The sequence below is a fragment of the Gorilla gorilla genome, chromosome Y, assembly GCF_029281585.2.
Source record: "Gorilla gorilla gorilla isolate KB3781 chromosome Y, NHGRI_mGorGor1-v2.1_pri, whole genome shotgun sequence".
Classification (NCBI taxonomy): domain Eukaryota; kingdom Metazoa; phylum Chordata; class Mammalia; order Primates; family Hominidae; genus Gorilla; species Gorilla gorilla.
Window position 1 is genome coordinate 9536231 of NC_073248.2, and position 15613 is coordinate 9551843.

At 37.0% G+C, this 15613-nt stretch overlaps 1 protein-coding gene across 7 annotated transcripts in view; it reads left to right on the plus strand.

The window, feature by feature from the left end:
* Positions 1–15613, plus strand: part of ZFY (zinc finger protein Y-linked) — a 53599-nt gene that overhangs the window by 21393 nt on the left and 16593 nt on the right. For 4 of the 7 annotated variants that reach the window (XM_055377242.2, XM_055377241.1, XM_055377245.2 and 1 more), the window contains exons 2-3: positions 3432–3520; positions 10746–11318. In XM_055377242.2, the coding sequence (XP_055233217.1) occupies positions 3460–3520; positions 10746–11318 (634 nt within the window). In that variant the 5' untranslated portion in view covers positions 3432–3459. Of the gene's footprint in view, positions 1–3431; positions 3521–8834; positions 8879–10745; positions 11319–15613 lie in introns of those variants that run through there. The other 3 variants (XM_055377243.2, XM_055377246.2, XM_055377244.2) reach the window with 2 other exon arrangements.

The following is a 15613-nucleotide window of genomic DNA, read 5'->3' on the forward strand; positions in this document are numbered from 1 at the left end:
ATTTTTCACCTTATCAAAATTGTGATAATATTATTACCATTAAGAGCATAGTTTTGTTCTGGTTGTAGGAGGAAATTGGCAGTTGTAACCCAAGAAAGCTTACTAATGTAAAGGTGTGGTCATCTTCACAGTGAAGTGCAAAAGAACCTCTTGTACCTCTGTCAGTTTTCGCCATGATAAAATAGGACAATGATCAGTCAAATGTGTTGTTGAAGAATGATTGCTCACTATAGTGAAGATTGGATTGGTGGGCAGCCCTTATCATAGGCTCAAGTACATAGTAGGGATATCTATATGACGTAAAATTATACTTAACCCTCTCATTCAAGATTTTGAGTTTGTAGGTGTTGTGCTGAATAGAGTCCTAGAATGTAGCAGTTCGTGGTTGGTTTCTCACTTGTTTGAGCTCTTTTCTCTTTATTGCCTGTTTCAGAATGATTAAACCAGAATTTAGCTATCTGTGGCACAGATGTCTGGTTACATACATGAGACACTAGCAGTACGTCCTTAGGTCACTGATAGCGACATTTTCCTGCATTTATAAATATTTGTAAATATTAGCAGTTATTGACCCTGCTAATGACAGTTGACTAGGTATAGCTCCACTTTTTCAAGACCTCACCTCCTAAAAAATTCTAGGATGTTGAGTGCAAGGGTAAAAACATAAAGATTGTTTGAAGAATGACATGCTGTCCAGCTAGGTTGCAAAGTTGAGTAATAACAGTAAATAAGTCATGTGGTAGCTTGGGTTAATAATGTGGAGGTCACTGAATATTGGAGACTGCATCTTGGTAAGGGAGTGATCAAAGCAGTGCTTCAAGAAGATTCATCTGGCTACAGATTGTAGGAATGCCTTGTTAGTTGGCATTACAAGACCCCCTTCTTATAACAGGTTTCCTAGTCATTTGTTTTGGAAGTGTTACAAAGGCCATTTCAGAAGCTATTTTCATTTCTAGGGATCAGAAAATAGGAAGCTTAGAGTGGTTGGTGATAATGGGAATACAAGCAGGGCAAACATGACAGAGAAATTGTGGAGAAGAAATTGACAAGATCTGAGAAACCAACTGTCAGGGAAGGAGGAAAAGGCCATAGTGATTGTGCCAGGAGAAATATGGGTTTTAATTTTTGAAGATGTTCAGCAAACGGTCTGATGGAAATTTTAGGTCCTTCTCAGTGTGTGGATTTTGGGGATCATCTTCATGTAAGTCGTCATTAAAAACTGTGGAAATAAATGAGAAAGTAGTAGAGAGGAAAGCTGAATGCGAAACCTTGGACAAGACTATAGTAGCCATCAGTTAAGAAGGTGAGAAGAGAACTAAGATATATAAACAAAGAGGTAGGAGGGAGTTTCAAAATTAAAGAAACTGATCATCTATCAGACTCTAACAGACAGGCTAAGGAAGATGAATACCTGAAACAGGAAAATTACGCTACAAGTTGATCTTTTTTTTTATTTTTTTGGAGATGGAGTCTCGCTCTGTCGCCCAGGCTGGAGTGCAGTGGCACGATCTTGGCCCACTGCAAGCTCTGTCTCCCGGGTTCACGCCATTCTCCTGCCTCAGCCTTCCAAGTAGCTGGGACTACAGATGCTCATCACAATACCTGGCTAATTTTTTGTATTTTTAGTAGAGACAGGGTTTCATTGTCTCTACTGTCAAGACACCAGATGGTCTTGATCTCCTGACCTTGTGATCCACCCGCCTCAGCCTCCTAAAGTCGTGGGATTACAGGTGTTAGCCACCATGCCCGGCCCACAAGTTGATCTTTTATTAGAACTAATGAAATTGCTGTTTTTAGGAAAATTGGAAGGTCACTTCAATAATCCAACAAATCACATTTATTACATCATTCATTGCCTTAATTTCATGTGGTTTTCTTTAATTATGCAGAGAAGATTAGTTTGCATTTATAGTTTTATAATTAGATTTTTTTAAGAGGGGAAAAATTAATGAAGCCAGAGATTGTTTGGGTAGAGGGAGCAGTGACAGCTTATTTAGAGCAGGTGCCCTTTTTCTTTTTCTGTGGTTGACAAAATATTAGTGTAGTCATCATGGCCTTTTTATTTGAAGCAGTTTGAATGTCATAAAACACACTTTCTTTAAATTGAGTAGATCTGTTTCAGAGAAACACTTTGGAAATCCATTTGTTTCTCACTTGCATATTGCCTTATCATATAGTTTAATATTTGAAAATTGACACACATAAGTGACCATAACATGCTAAAAATACAGGGAGCTGGACATAGTGGCATGTGCCATTAGTCCTAGCTGATTGGGAGGCTGAAGTAAGAGGATTACTTGAGCCTAGGAGTTGGAGGCTGCAGTGAGCTATGATCATGCCACTGCACTCCAGTCTGGGTGACAGGGTGAGACCCTGTCTCTAAGGGGAGAGAATGGGGAGGGCTTTTGATCTACACAGAAATCTGAGGAGTGCTTATAATTATTAGGAATTTTGAGTTTTTTACCATTTTGTTAATTTACTGTAGAAAGACTGGAGACTATGTTAAATATAGAGATGTAATACAGTCTTGCAGCAAAAACCTACAGAATGTGTTAAAGTTGAGAGTTAATCATGGGTGCCAGACACAATAAGATTCCTGTAATCCCAGTACTTTGTGAGGCTGAGGTGGGAGGATTGCTCAAGCTCAGGACTTTGACACCAGCCTGGGCAACATAGTTAGACCTTGTCTATACAAAAAGATATTTTAAAAATTAGCCAGGTTTGGTGGCACACACTTGTAGTCCCAAGTAGTTGGGCTGAGGGGTGAGCATTGCTTGAGCCTGGGAAGTTGAGGCTGCAGTGAACTGTGCCACTTACAGTTTAGCCTGTGTGACAGAGCCAGAGGCCCTGTTTACAAAAAAAAAAAAAAAAAAATAATCATGGGGGTTACTGATAGAAGGCAAGAGGGAGTCATCTGGTGTGTAAGAAATGTTCTGTATCTTAATATAAATAATGCAAGTACCAGTTAACACTTATGTACTTAACATAAATAATGCAAGTTCCAGTCAACACTTTTGTAAAAATTTGTTATGCTAAATACTTAAGCATTGTGAATTTTATATAAGATGATAATTGAACTTTTTAAAAAATCTAAAAAAGCCAGATATGGCGGCCTGTAGTCCCACCCACTCAGTAGGCTGAGGGAGGAAGAATTACTTGAGCCCTGGAATACTAAGCTAGTGTGAGGAACATAGCAAGACCCAGAATCTTTAAAAAACAAAAAAACAGAAACACTGTCAATCTGATTTGATCTACCTGCCCTTTTCTGTCTTGTTGCAGCCCATATATCACTGGAAATCAATTTGTTCCCTTTAATTTTACATTGATAGCTTAGTAAAAAATAATTTGAGCATTTCAGAAATGTGAATATCATGACATTTTAATATGTGATATAAAAATTAATGTTTGGTATACTTTATTCCCTGGTTTAGGAGCTGTGACTAATGAGAATTAAAGGCCATGGATGAAGATGAATTTGAATTGCAGCCACAAGAGCCAAACTCATTTTTTGATGGAATAGGTATTACTGTTTATTGGGTTGTTTCACTTCCCATCTGCCGGATTTTGAATTACTTACCAAAATTGCAGAATCTGATGTTAATTCATATTTAAGTACTTAGGTCCATACTTAGGTCCTGTCAGAATCTCATAGCCAACTCATAATCTTGTTAGTTAAGCCATCAATATCAAAATCTTACTGTTACCCTTCAGTTATTCCAGTTTTTCCAGTTATGCAACTAAATCCTGCTAGTTCTCCCTTTGAAATGTTTTCTGTTTGTGCTAGTTTTCTATTTTTCTGTTGGTACATTTCAGCAAATTTACTAATCTAAAACAGGACAAATTTATCTCAGAGTTCTATAGGTCAGAAATGTGGCTCAACTGAGTTCTGCGTGTAGAATTATACAAGGTTAAAATTAAGATGTTGGCCAGGTGTGGTGGCTCACATCTGTAATCTCATTGCTTTGGAAGGCTCAATTGTGAGGATTGCTTGAGATCAGGAATTGGAGACCATCCTGGGTGGTGGACAACCCAATGGAAACCTGTGTCTATAGAAAAAAAAAATTTTTTTTTTAATTAGCTGAGCATGGTGGTGCATATCTCTAGTTCTAGCTGCTCTGGAGGCTGAGGTAGGAGGATTGTTTTACCAGAAGTTAAAGGCTGTGGTGAGCTATAATGGTACAGCTGTACCCCAGCCTGGGTAACAGAACAAGACAGTGTCTCAAAAAAATAAATAAATAAATAAATAAAATAAGCTATCTGCAGGGCTGGAGGCTCTTGACTTCGAAGAATATCCATACTTTTAGCCAAATTTAGTTTCTTTTTGTTGCACAATGGAGGTACTGTTGTTCCCTACAGTTCATCATCCAGGGCCATTTTTTGCTTCCAGAGCCTGCCCACATTTCTTCTCATGCTTTGCATGGTGGTTTCCTGAAGCAACAGTGAGTGGAGTCCATCTTATGTTTTTAGTCTCTCTGATCTTCCCTTCCATCACATCCATCTTCTTGAATCTAGCCAGAAAACTATTCAGTTTAAGAGCTCACATGATTAGATTTGATGCACCAGGGTTATCCAAGATAATTGCCCAATTTTAAGTTCATAATCTTAATTATACCTGAAAAATTTCTTTTGCCATATCATGTAACAGATTTTCAAGATTTATAAGGATTAGGTTATGGACATCTTTGTGAAAGGACCATTCTCCCTGCCACCATCTTCACCCCGGTTCTCAAATATGTCTCTGGCAAATGTAAAATAACATCCACCCTCTCTTAAAGTTCCCAGTCCAAAAAAAAAAAAAAAATCTTATCTGAAATTAATCAGCTCAGAAGTCCTAAGTATCATTTAAATCAGATGCTTATTCTCTGGGTATCAGTCATTGAGTGCAACTCCTGGGACATAATTCCTCTTTATCTGCTTCCCAAAGTATAGTGGTAGGACAGTTTGGGATATTCTGGTTCAAACAGGGTGACATGAAAGGTAAGAGAAATTTGTCTAAAGAAATTTTGAGATGCAGCTGGACAAACTCCCATTAGGTTTCAAGACCTGGGAATAATCCTCTTTGGCCTGTGGCTCCGCCCTTTGAGTCTTCCTTGCCATTTTTTTCAAAGATAGCAGGTATTTGCAGCTGAATAGTTTTATTTCCTGCTTCCTGCCTCTGGAATTCTGTCAGTCCAACTGTCTTCATTATATTAATTTTGTGTCCCTTTCCGTTTCAGCTAGCAGTGCTTCTTTTGAAAAAAAATGTGTGTGTGTCATGGGGATTTATTGTATTAGGCAAGAGGCTAATATATTTTTTTTTCTGAGATTATCCCATGTCCGTTTTTGACTTCTGCTAAAATGCTTGAAGTCCAATATCCTTAGATTTCTTAGAAGTGCTGGGTATGTGTAAGTCACACTTTTACTTGCTTGAAAAAGACTTAATTCTCTGGCCTTTTGATCTTTCCCTTTCCTTTCCCTCCACTTCCTTTCCTTTTTCTTTTTACCTTACCTTACCTTACTTTACTTTACCTTACCTTACCTTTCCTTACCCCTTGCCTTTTCTTTTCCTTTCCTCTTTCTTTTTCTTTCACCTTGGCTTTTCCCTTTCTTTCCTTTTTCCTTAACTTTTACTTTTCTTGTTTAATGATCGGGTGCCTGAAGGAATCTTTTGTTTTTTTCTGAGGTTTCATGGAATAGTTGAGAATCACATACTGTTTTTTTCTCTCTCTCTAAATCAGCGTTCCCCACCCTTTGGAGTACCAGGGACTGGTTTCATGGAAGACAGTTTTTCCAGAGACCTGGGAGTAGTGGGGTTTGGGGAATAGGTACTAGATGAATCAAGTGCATTACATTTATTGTGCACTTCATTTGTATTATTATTATGTGTAATATATAATGAAACAATTATACAGTTCACCATAATTTAGAATCAGTGGGAGCCCTGAGCTTGTTTTCCTGAAACTATGCCATCCCATTTGGGGGTGATAGGAGACAGTGACAGATCATCAGGCATTAGATTCTTATAAGGAACATGCAACCTAGATCCCTCACGTGTGCAGTTTACAGTATGGTTTGCATTCCTATGAGAATGTAATGTTGCGTCTGACCTGACAGGAGGCAAGAGCTCAGGCAGTGATGCTGGTGATGGGAAGTGGCTGTAAATACAGATGAGGCTTTGCTCTGACAAGGAATCTCCTTAATTTAACCTCCCCTTTCACCGCCCCTCCCCGCCCCGATGGACAGAAAACTTCTGATTTTATCATGTTTTGCTATCTTTTTGTTTAATAAATCTTCCAACTATTCATTTTTCTCACCGAATTTTACTCTAAGCAGTAAGTAGAAACAAGACCACTTGTCCAACAGTTTGCTGAAATCTTCTGAGCTAAAGAGTTGATTTTTACAAGTTGTTTTTTCCACATAACCAAGGGAGACAATTTTGCTAAGTCGTCTGTCTTCAAGTTGTGCTTTCCACATAACCCAGGGAGACAATTTTGCTGAGTGGTCTGTCTTTTTATGTAACAAAGCTCTTCCTTCCTTCAGTTAGAAACTCACTTTTAAGCCCTTACAAGCAGTGTTACAAAACTCTAGATTTCTACTAGCAGTCATACATGACTTAGGTATTCTCTGAGTCCATGTAGGATTTCTCTACCTTGATCCCTTCTCCCTCTGGATTCTCACTGGCAGAGTTGTTACTGGTTTTCTGTTGTTGTTTTTGAGATAGGGTCTCACTGCGTCACCAGGGCTGAAGGGCAGTGGCATGATTATGGCTCCTCACTGCAGCCTCAACCTTCTGGGCTCAAGTGATCCACCCGCCTCAGCCTCCTGAGTAGCTGGAACTACAGGCACACACCACCATGCCTGGGGAATTTTTTTTAATAGAGATGAGGTTTTGCTGTGCTGCTCAGGCTGAGCTTGAATTCCTGAGCTCAGGCCATCCTCCCACCTCAGCCTCCCAAAGTGTTGTGATTACAGGCATGAGCCACTGTGCCCGGCCTGTTATTTTTAACATTCATGTTTTTACCTATTGGTTTATTTAAGGAAATCTAGGCTTTTTTCCACTGAACAGAATCTAAGCTTTTCATTCTGTAAAAAAAATTTTTTTTTTTCATTTTCCTAAGAGCTGGAATTTCTCTTTATTCTTGTAAGAAATTTTACAGCCTGCACCTATCCAACTGCAAAGCCACTTTACATTTTTAGGTATTTGTATAAGCAGCTCTCCACTTCTCGACACCAAAATCTGAAATTATTTCTGTTACTGCAATGAAAATTACCACAAACTCAGCAGTTCAAAACAAATTTTATTGTTTCACAGTTTCTGTAGGTCAGAATTCTATCATGGTGCGGCTAGTTTCATAAGGTATTGCCAGAGTTTTGTTCCTTTCTGGTGAATCCAGTTTCATTGTTCTCTGGATGCATCCAATTTGAGGTTATTCAGGTCATTGATTGAATGCAGTTCGTTGTAGCTATAGGACTGAAGTCCCCATTTCTGTGCTGGTTGTGAGCTAACAGGCTAGTCTTTGCTCCTTTTGACAAAATCTATGTTGTTTCTTATGCTTTCCATGTGGCCACTGTAGGCAAGGCTAATTTGATCTCTCTCATACATAAAATCTTTCCAATTTATTATTCTGCTTCAACTTTCCAACTCCAGACATAAAAAGCCCTCTGCTTTAAGTTTTATCTGAGCAGATTGGGCTTAACAAATTATTCTTAAAGTTCATGACCTTAATTTTACCTGCACTGCCCATGTGGTATATAAGTCATAACATAATATATTCATAAGTTCTAGTGATTAGAGAATAAACATCTTGAGGATTTGGTTGGTGGGGCATATGGTAGGGTGTAGATTGTCTGGGGTGCTGAGAGAAGTCTGCTTATGACACAGCTTTTTCTTCATGCTAGTTCCTAGGGCCATATAGGCCCTATTATCTCATTCTTAACTGATAATATTAAGACTCTTTTTTCACTCTTGGTTTCTTTCTTTCACCTACCCCAGTGGTAGAATATTCAATCCCGAAAAACATGTGGATCATACCTTTCCACTGCCAGGAAATAAAGTATAAATCCCAGGTCCTCTGGAATTGATTCTGTTCTAACTTTTGTAACCCTTTCACATATTCACAAAAGGAGCCTCTATATCACGCAGATGCATCCTTACCTCATTTCCAAAACTGCAAAAAGAAAATTATACCTAAACAAGAGGGGGGAAAAAGTATTCTCAACTTCAGATTGGTCATGGTTCTAAATACATAATGCTATAATTAAACTAGATTTTATTTTTCTGTTTCATACTCTTTAAGTTAAAATTTTAATGATTGTATTAAGTGAATTTTAAATGAACATTGCCATATATTAGCAATAGTAATTAACTTTACCAAGAAATGTAAGGAATTTTAAATATACCTTCTAAATTTTGTGTGTGTGCGTATATTTGCTAAGCAATTTAGGATATTCTTTTGACTCACCGTTAGGTACTTTCAGGTTGTTAATGGTAAATGCAGACCTATAATTCTTTCTTTCTCTGGAACATAGTGAAATATAATTATTTTGGGAGGCCACAGCAAGAGGGTTGCTTGTGGCCAGTTTTTTAACAACAGTCTGCACCACCCTTTCAGATTTTTTGTTTGAAAGAGAGAGACTAAGTTCTTAGGGAAAACTCAGTATTTTTTAGTGTAATCTTGCCACAATCAAGCCTGAGTCACGGCTAAATGGTAGGTTGAAGGGCTATTGCATTTTAGCCTTGATTGTTAACACTTGAAATGTTATTTTTTTTTAATTTGAGGAAGTTGTGTAATCTGCCCAAGCTCCCATTTTCATATGCATAATAATAATGAAACATCTGATTACATTTTTTTCAGGACACATACCATGCATTCGCATTTGGTCACTATAGTCCTGTGAGGTGAGCATGACGGATACTACTGACCCCATTTTACTGTTGAGGAAACTGAACTCAGAGGTTAGATGACTTGGTCCAAGGTCACAAAACTATTAAGTATCTACACTTTGCCCTCTGATTTAGACCATTATAACCAGTGCTGTTGCCACTAAATGCTATCAAATTTATATCTGTGCAATGGGGATTACATTGTTCTATTGCTGTCTATTATTGTGAACACAGAAGACAAATGAGTAGAAAACATTTTGTAGAAGATGTATAAAAATAAAAGCAAACATTCTTTCAACATATAAGTTAAGTAGGTTTTAACTACTTTAAAGACTTCCTACAACATCTGTTGTTGGTTTACCCTTGGTGATCATTTTTGTTGAAGAAGCTGTGTGTTTATGTGGCTTTGCCACAGGTACACAATCACTGAGTTGTGCACCCACTTGGACTCAGCTTACTCTGAGTTACAATCAGAAACACTAATCAGATAAATAGCCTTTTTTTCCTTTCCTTTTCTTTTTTTTTTTTTTAAGAAAAATCCGGTGAGGTAGTGAGAGTGCAGAAGGAAAAAGAGAAATCTTAACTGCTTGTGATACGTGAATAGCTTTTAATTAGTCATCCATGTTTGCTTTTCTCTATGCACTAGTAGCCATAATGCCTGATTTGTTTCATATTAGGTTATATTTTTGTTAAAGTTGTATGAATTCTTTTCCTATTTGTGGTGTTCATTTAGAATAATATTTACTGAGCATGATGTGCTGTGCAAGTTGTGTGATCGTGGTTAAGTCATTTGATCTCAGTGGGCTTTAACTGGCTCTCACCCTTCTACCTTCATTGCTTAACTGCACCCAGCACTAGAAAATGCTTTTATATATTCTGAGGAACTACCTTGGGATTTGGGGTTAGTGGGAACAGGAGGAGGATAGATGGAGGTGGGATACCCTGGCAAAATTAGGGCAGGCCCCACTCCGACCACCCCCACCCTTCACCACCCAGCCCAGCCCTTTTTTTTTTTTTTTTTTTTTTTTTTTTTGAGACGGAGTCTGGCTCTGTCGCCCAGGCTGGAGTGCAGTGGTGCAATCTCAGCTCACTGCAAGCTCCGCCTGCCCGGTTCACGCCGTTCTCCTGCCTCAGCCTCCCGAGTAGCTGGGACTACACAGCCCAGCCCATTTTATCTATCTATAGAAACCTCTAAACCTAATGTCTTTCCTCTTTTTATTCCTCTTTTAATTTCTACCCTGATTCTTTTGTCTTAGATTCAAAGAATGACTTTCTAATTACCAAAGTTATAGTGGATATTGATGGGATATTGCACCAGGACAAAGTGGGAAGATTATAAGGGCTGAAAGAGAAAAAAGAAAGGGTAAAAACGAAATATGTAGGTATGATGAAAAAAAAAAGTAATGTGTTAAGAAAGGAGATGATGAAAGAAGGAAGAGGAATGAAACATGTAATGAAGAAATAGTATATTTGTTTTCTGAATTTGTTGCTTAACTTATATAAAAATCTCTTAAGATTTTATTTTAGTGGGGTGAGAAATTTTTTATCTTGATGTTTTAAAAGTATTTCATGAATAGTTTTTTTCTGTCATTGCCCCAAGGTTTTTTTTTATTTTTCTTTTCTTGTTAGTTGATTTTATATTTCTTTTTTACTTTTGTATTTCTTTTCTTGTTAGTTGATTAGGGTTGAGTAAAATAAATTTTTATGTTAAAAATTTCTGTTTGTTAAGTGAATCAAAAGTGGATTCATTCTCTTGTTTATTGTCTCAATGTTTGAGGAACACCAAGGACATAGTCTGTTTTCCCAGAAGAAATTAAATAAAAACTATATTTAGTCATGTATACTTACCTGAGATTTGTCATTTTAATTTTTATTTTTTAAGGAGCTGATGCTACACACATGGATGGTGATCAGATTGTTGTGGAAATACAAGAAGCAGTTTTTGTTTCTAATATTGTGGATTCAGACATAACTGTGCATAACTTTGTTCCTGATGACCCAGACTCAGTTGTAATCCAAGATGTTATTGAAGATGTTGTCATAGAGGAGGATGTTCAGTGCTCAGATATCTTAGAAGAGGCAGATGTATCTGAAAATGTCATCATTCCTGAGCAAGTGCTGGAGTCAGATGTAACTGAAGAAGTTTCTTTACCACACTGCACAGTCCCAGATGATGTTTTAGCTTCTGACATCACTTCAACCTCAACGTCAATGCCAGAACATGTTTTAACGAGTGAATCCATGCATGTGTGTGACATTGGACATGTTGAACATATGGTGCATGATAGTGTAGTGGAAGCAGAAATCATTACTGATCCTCTGACGAGTGACATAGTTTCAGAAGAAGTATTGGTAGCAGACTGTGCCCCTGAAGCAATCATAGATGCCAGCGGGATCTCAGTGGACCAGCAAGATAATGACAAAGCCAGCTGTGAGGACTACCTAATGATTTCGTGTAAGTCATGGGCTACAGTGATTTTAAGCAATGTTTTTGAAACCTGTGTTTTCTAACATAAATAATGGTGAAATTTTATTGAGTTTAACTTCCGTAAAGTTAAAGTAGAAATGATAAACCTACATGCATTGTTGCTTAGTTTGCATCCCAGAAGATAAACTATAATTAAGTGACATGGTGCAGAAGAGAGTTATTTCTGTATTAGGATAGAACATAAGGATGAAAGAATAAGAAATGAAAATAACAGAATTGAGTCTTATGAAATCATACAAAGTATGATTGGTCTGTTACTCACCTTCAGATTTATCCCTGAGACTTGTAATCAGTTTTTTTTAAAGTCTTTTTATTAGGTAGTCATTTCACTTTCCCCTTTTTTTCTACCTTATTGTCCGTTTTCTCTTTAAAGTAATGATTTTTTGTTGTTGTTTAATTCAGTACTGGCTTTGGAGTTAAATCTAGTGAATTCCCTGAAATACAGTGGTCTCACCAAGACCATCAACCACTAATTTATTTAGGTTTGAAATTGATTTCAAATTTTACATCGTACTAGTTTTATGTTTTGCTCACTAATCCTCATGGGATGCTGGCTTTGTTGATTGTGTTTATAACTTTGTCAACCAGAACATGACTGGACATACTTTTGCTTATGCAGCAGCTGCTATAGTCATTCGGTTACTAGAATCCCTGACTCTGTGTCTCTAATATTTTTAACTTCAATATCTAGGTATATTTTCTACGTTAATATGGTTACAACCTACGGAATCATTGTGTCATTTACCTGCTGATTTAAATAATTTAGTTATCCTAATTGACCAGTTCATTACTACGGTCTTTGGAATGAAGTTTTATAGTGTAGATTTAGTTTAGAGCATTCCCATTAATATTAAATACTGCCTACACTCCTCTTCCTGTGTCTTTGAGCATAGCACAGCAAAAGAGTTGTGCAGGCATTTTCGTGGGCACAGGGAGAGTAGGCATTTACCTCTTATATGATCAAGTGTACCATTATGGCCTAGTTTTCTGATAATGATGATTTTCTACCTCCCTCTGAAGCTGCTTAATGATTTTAAACAGCCTCATTCAACTGATTTAATAAACATCTATTTCTGTGTGTAAAAACTTATTCTATGAAGTGTTTAAATATTTAAGATTAATAATTTACACTTTTTGACCTTCGGTTTATAACCTGGTGTGCCAAAAAAAGGGGGAGTAAGGTGGTGTTTAGCTCTTTGAACATGTAATAATAAATATTTTTATATGCTGAATTTATCTAGCTATTTCAATTTTTTTTTGCTAGCTCTTGTTTCTTCCAGAAAAAATATCTACTCTCATGCTGCATTTGTAATTAAAAATCCTGTAGGGCTGGGGGTAAGGGGACATATTTAGGGTTGACAGGTTTTTCTTAAAGTGTAGAAAGGAAGTATGGTCTGATTTTATATTAATATAGAGAATACTGAGATGCTGTCATTGACAGTAAGCTTTAATGCGTTCCATAATGTTATGAGAGATGGTAATATCTTTTAAATTCTTTAATATAGTTATTTAATACATAGATTAAATGTTTTAAAACATTGTTTAAGTACACTTTACAATTAAAAATATGTTACTGAATTTAAGAGCTTATTAATTTTTCTGTCTTTAGTGGCAGGTTTTTTCTCCTCTGAATATCTCATTTAAAATGATGAGAGAGTCCTCTATGGTATCACAGTAGTATATCTGCACAAAAGTGCTCACTGTTACACCCTAAGTGCTATTGAGATCAACATGACCTCTTTATATACTCTTTACAGTATAGATGCTACCACTGGCTTTTAAGTTGATTATATCATCTTTAAGGACAGGTCCCCCTCAAACCTGTGCATATTTGGTATAAAATATTTGTTGAGTGAACACTTAGGTGAACTTTATAGCTGAACATTTGTGCATATCATGTCTCATCCAAAGGGCATCTAGTTAGTTGTTTTAGCAATCTACCTGGTGTTTCTAATAAATTATGACTTTGGTCATAGTGAACATTCAGTAAAAATGTTCAGTGATTAAATGAATAAATGAAGCCCAATCCTCATATCTAAAGCAGAAAGCCTATGGATCAATACAGTTTGATGATTTGTTTAATGATTCTAGTGGCTATTAGAGCAGAATAGGGCAGGTAAAATAGTTGTTTATTGTAATTATTTTATGTTTTTTGTATATACACATCGCATATATTAATTTTGCATATCCTTCTGTTCTATAACTCATTATTAGATGTATATATCTAAATATATATATATATATATATATATATATATATTAAGCTACCTACTAGTTTTGCTTTGTTTTGTAAAACCGTTTGGCAAAATGGTACCAAATGCAAGAATTTTAAAAATGTATATCTACAAGGGATGATTTCTGAAAAGTGAATAAAGATATTTTAGGGGGAGATAGGTTGTTTTAAGTTTTGATAAATTTCTGAAACAGGTGTTTTTTCATAAGACTTTCAAAAACTAATGATTTTTATGTAGGAACTCTAAAATGTATTTAGAAAATCTTAAAGCACATGTGCAGTGTTTCAAAGGAGATAAGCTAATCAAAGGAGATAGAAATCAAACTGTTGGAATTTAGGAAAGAAGCTGAACAGAGAAATAACATTATCAAGGTAAAAGAGACTATAAAAGCAGCAATTAAAATAAATGTGGATTAGTATTAATATGACTGGAGACCTTCTGATTGGGCTTTAGAAAATTGCCAAAGTGAAATGGTGAAAAAACAGACGTAAAAGTGATTATGGACAAGATTAGCAGACATGAGAAACAGAAGGCAAAACTTAGATACAGAAAAGAAGAAAACAATTAATATGACAGAAATTTATGGAAGAAAGCTTTCCTGAAATTAGGAATGATTAGAGTACAGCAATGAAAATGGCAGAGTAAAGAACACTGAAAAGCTTCTCTTTTATAAAAATAATGAGAACAATGGTTAAAAAATTATCAGAGTAACATTTTTCAGCACTCTGAAAACTAAATGATTGTAGCAATAGAGGGCGTACTGGATATTGGTGAGATTGTGCCCTTTTAATTTGCTGTTTACATGCACTCCTCCCAAGCTGTACGTTAGCCTTAAAAACTGACATCTGACAAATATAAAAAAAGGAGCAGTCACGGAAGATACAGCGGCTGATGCCTGTAATCCTAGTGGTTTGGGAGGCTTGGCCAGGAGGATCACTTGGGGCCAGGAGTTTGAGACCATCCTGGTCAACATAGTGAGACCCTATCTCTAAAAAAGTAAAAAATTATGTGAGCATGGTGGTATGCACCTGTAGTCCCAACTACTTGAGGCTGAGGTGGGAGGATCCTTTGAACTCAGGAGATCACGATTGCAGTGAGTTATGATTATGCTACTGCACTTCAACCAAGAGCAACACTCTGACTCAAAATTTTTTTTTTCTTTTAAACAGTAGTCTGGCAGTTACTGGAGGAGGAAGAAAGGCCCATTTTTAGAGAACTGATATTATTTGACCTGTTGGTGGTGACCTGCAAGACCCACCCTTTTTTTTTTTTTTTTTTGAGACAGAGTCTAGCCCTTTTACCCAGGCTGGACCCCAGTGCTGTGATCTCAGCTCACCGCAGCTGCCAACTCCTGGGTTCAAGCGATTCTTGTGCCTCAGCCTCCTGAATAGCTGGGACTACAGGTGCTGCGCCACCACACCTTTTTTAATTTTTTTTAATTTTTGGTAGAGATGGGGTTTCTCCATGTTGGCCTGTCTGGTCTGTAACTCCTAGCCTCAAGTGATATACCCACCTTGGCCTCCCAAAGTGTTGGAATTACAGGTGTAAGCCACTGCACCCAAGACCTCACTTAGACTATCTTTATTGACTTAGACTCTGAACTTCTGTAGTATGATCAGCTTTCTCCTTTGGGTTGTTGGTTGAAAATTGTACGGACAGCTGTTGAACATACTGGTTTTTAAGGCAGTTGTTACAGTTGGGGCAAACAATAGATACACTAAAGCTTAAAAGGAAAGAAAAGTCCAGTAGTGGAATGAAAAGTCCAGAGGGCTTTGAAAAGCGGGGACATATTCCTGATAATCTTGAATGTGATAATGCCAGGTCTGTGGCCCTGCTAAGGAAAGGCTTGGCAAGGCCTTAGGCTCACACTTCGGGTAATCTTCAAGGGCTGCCCAAATAAATAAAAGCCAATGTAGAACTATAAACAGCCTGAATGAATATTTCAACATGCATGTGGAGCCAAAAACTGCTGGTTCTACACATCTCTGTCAAGTCATAAGCTGAATATGTATTTTATGTAATTAGATA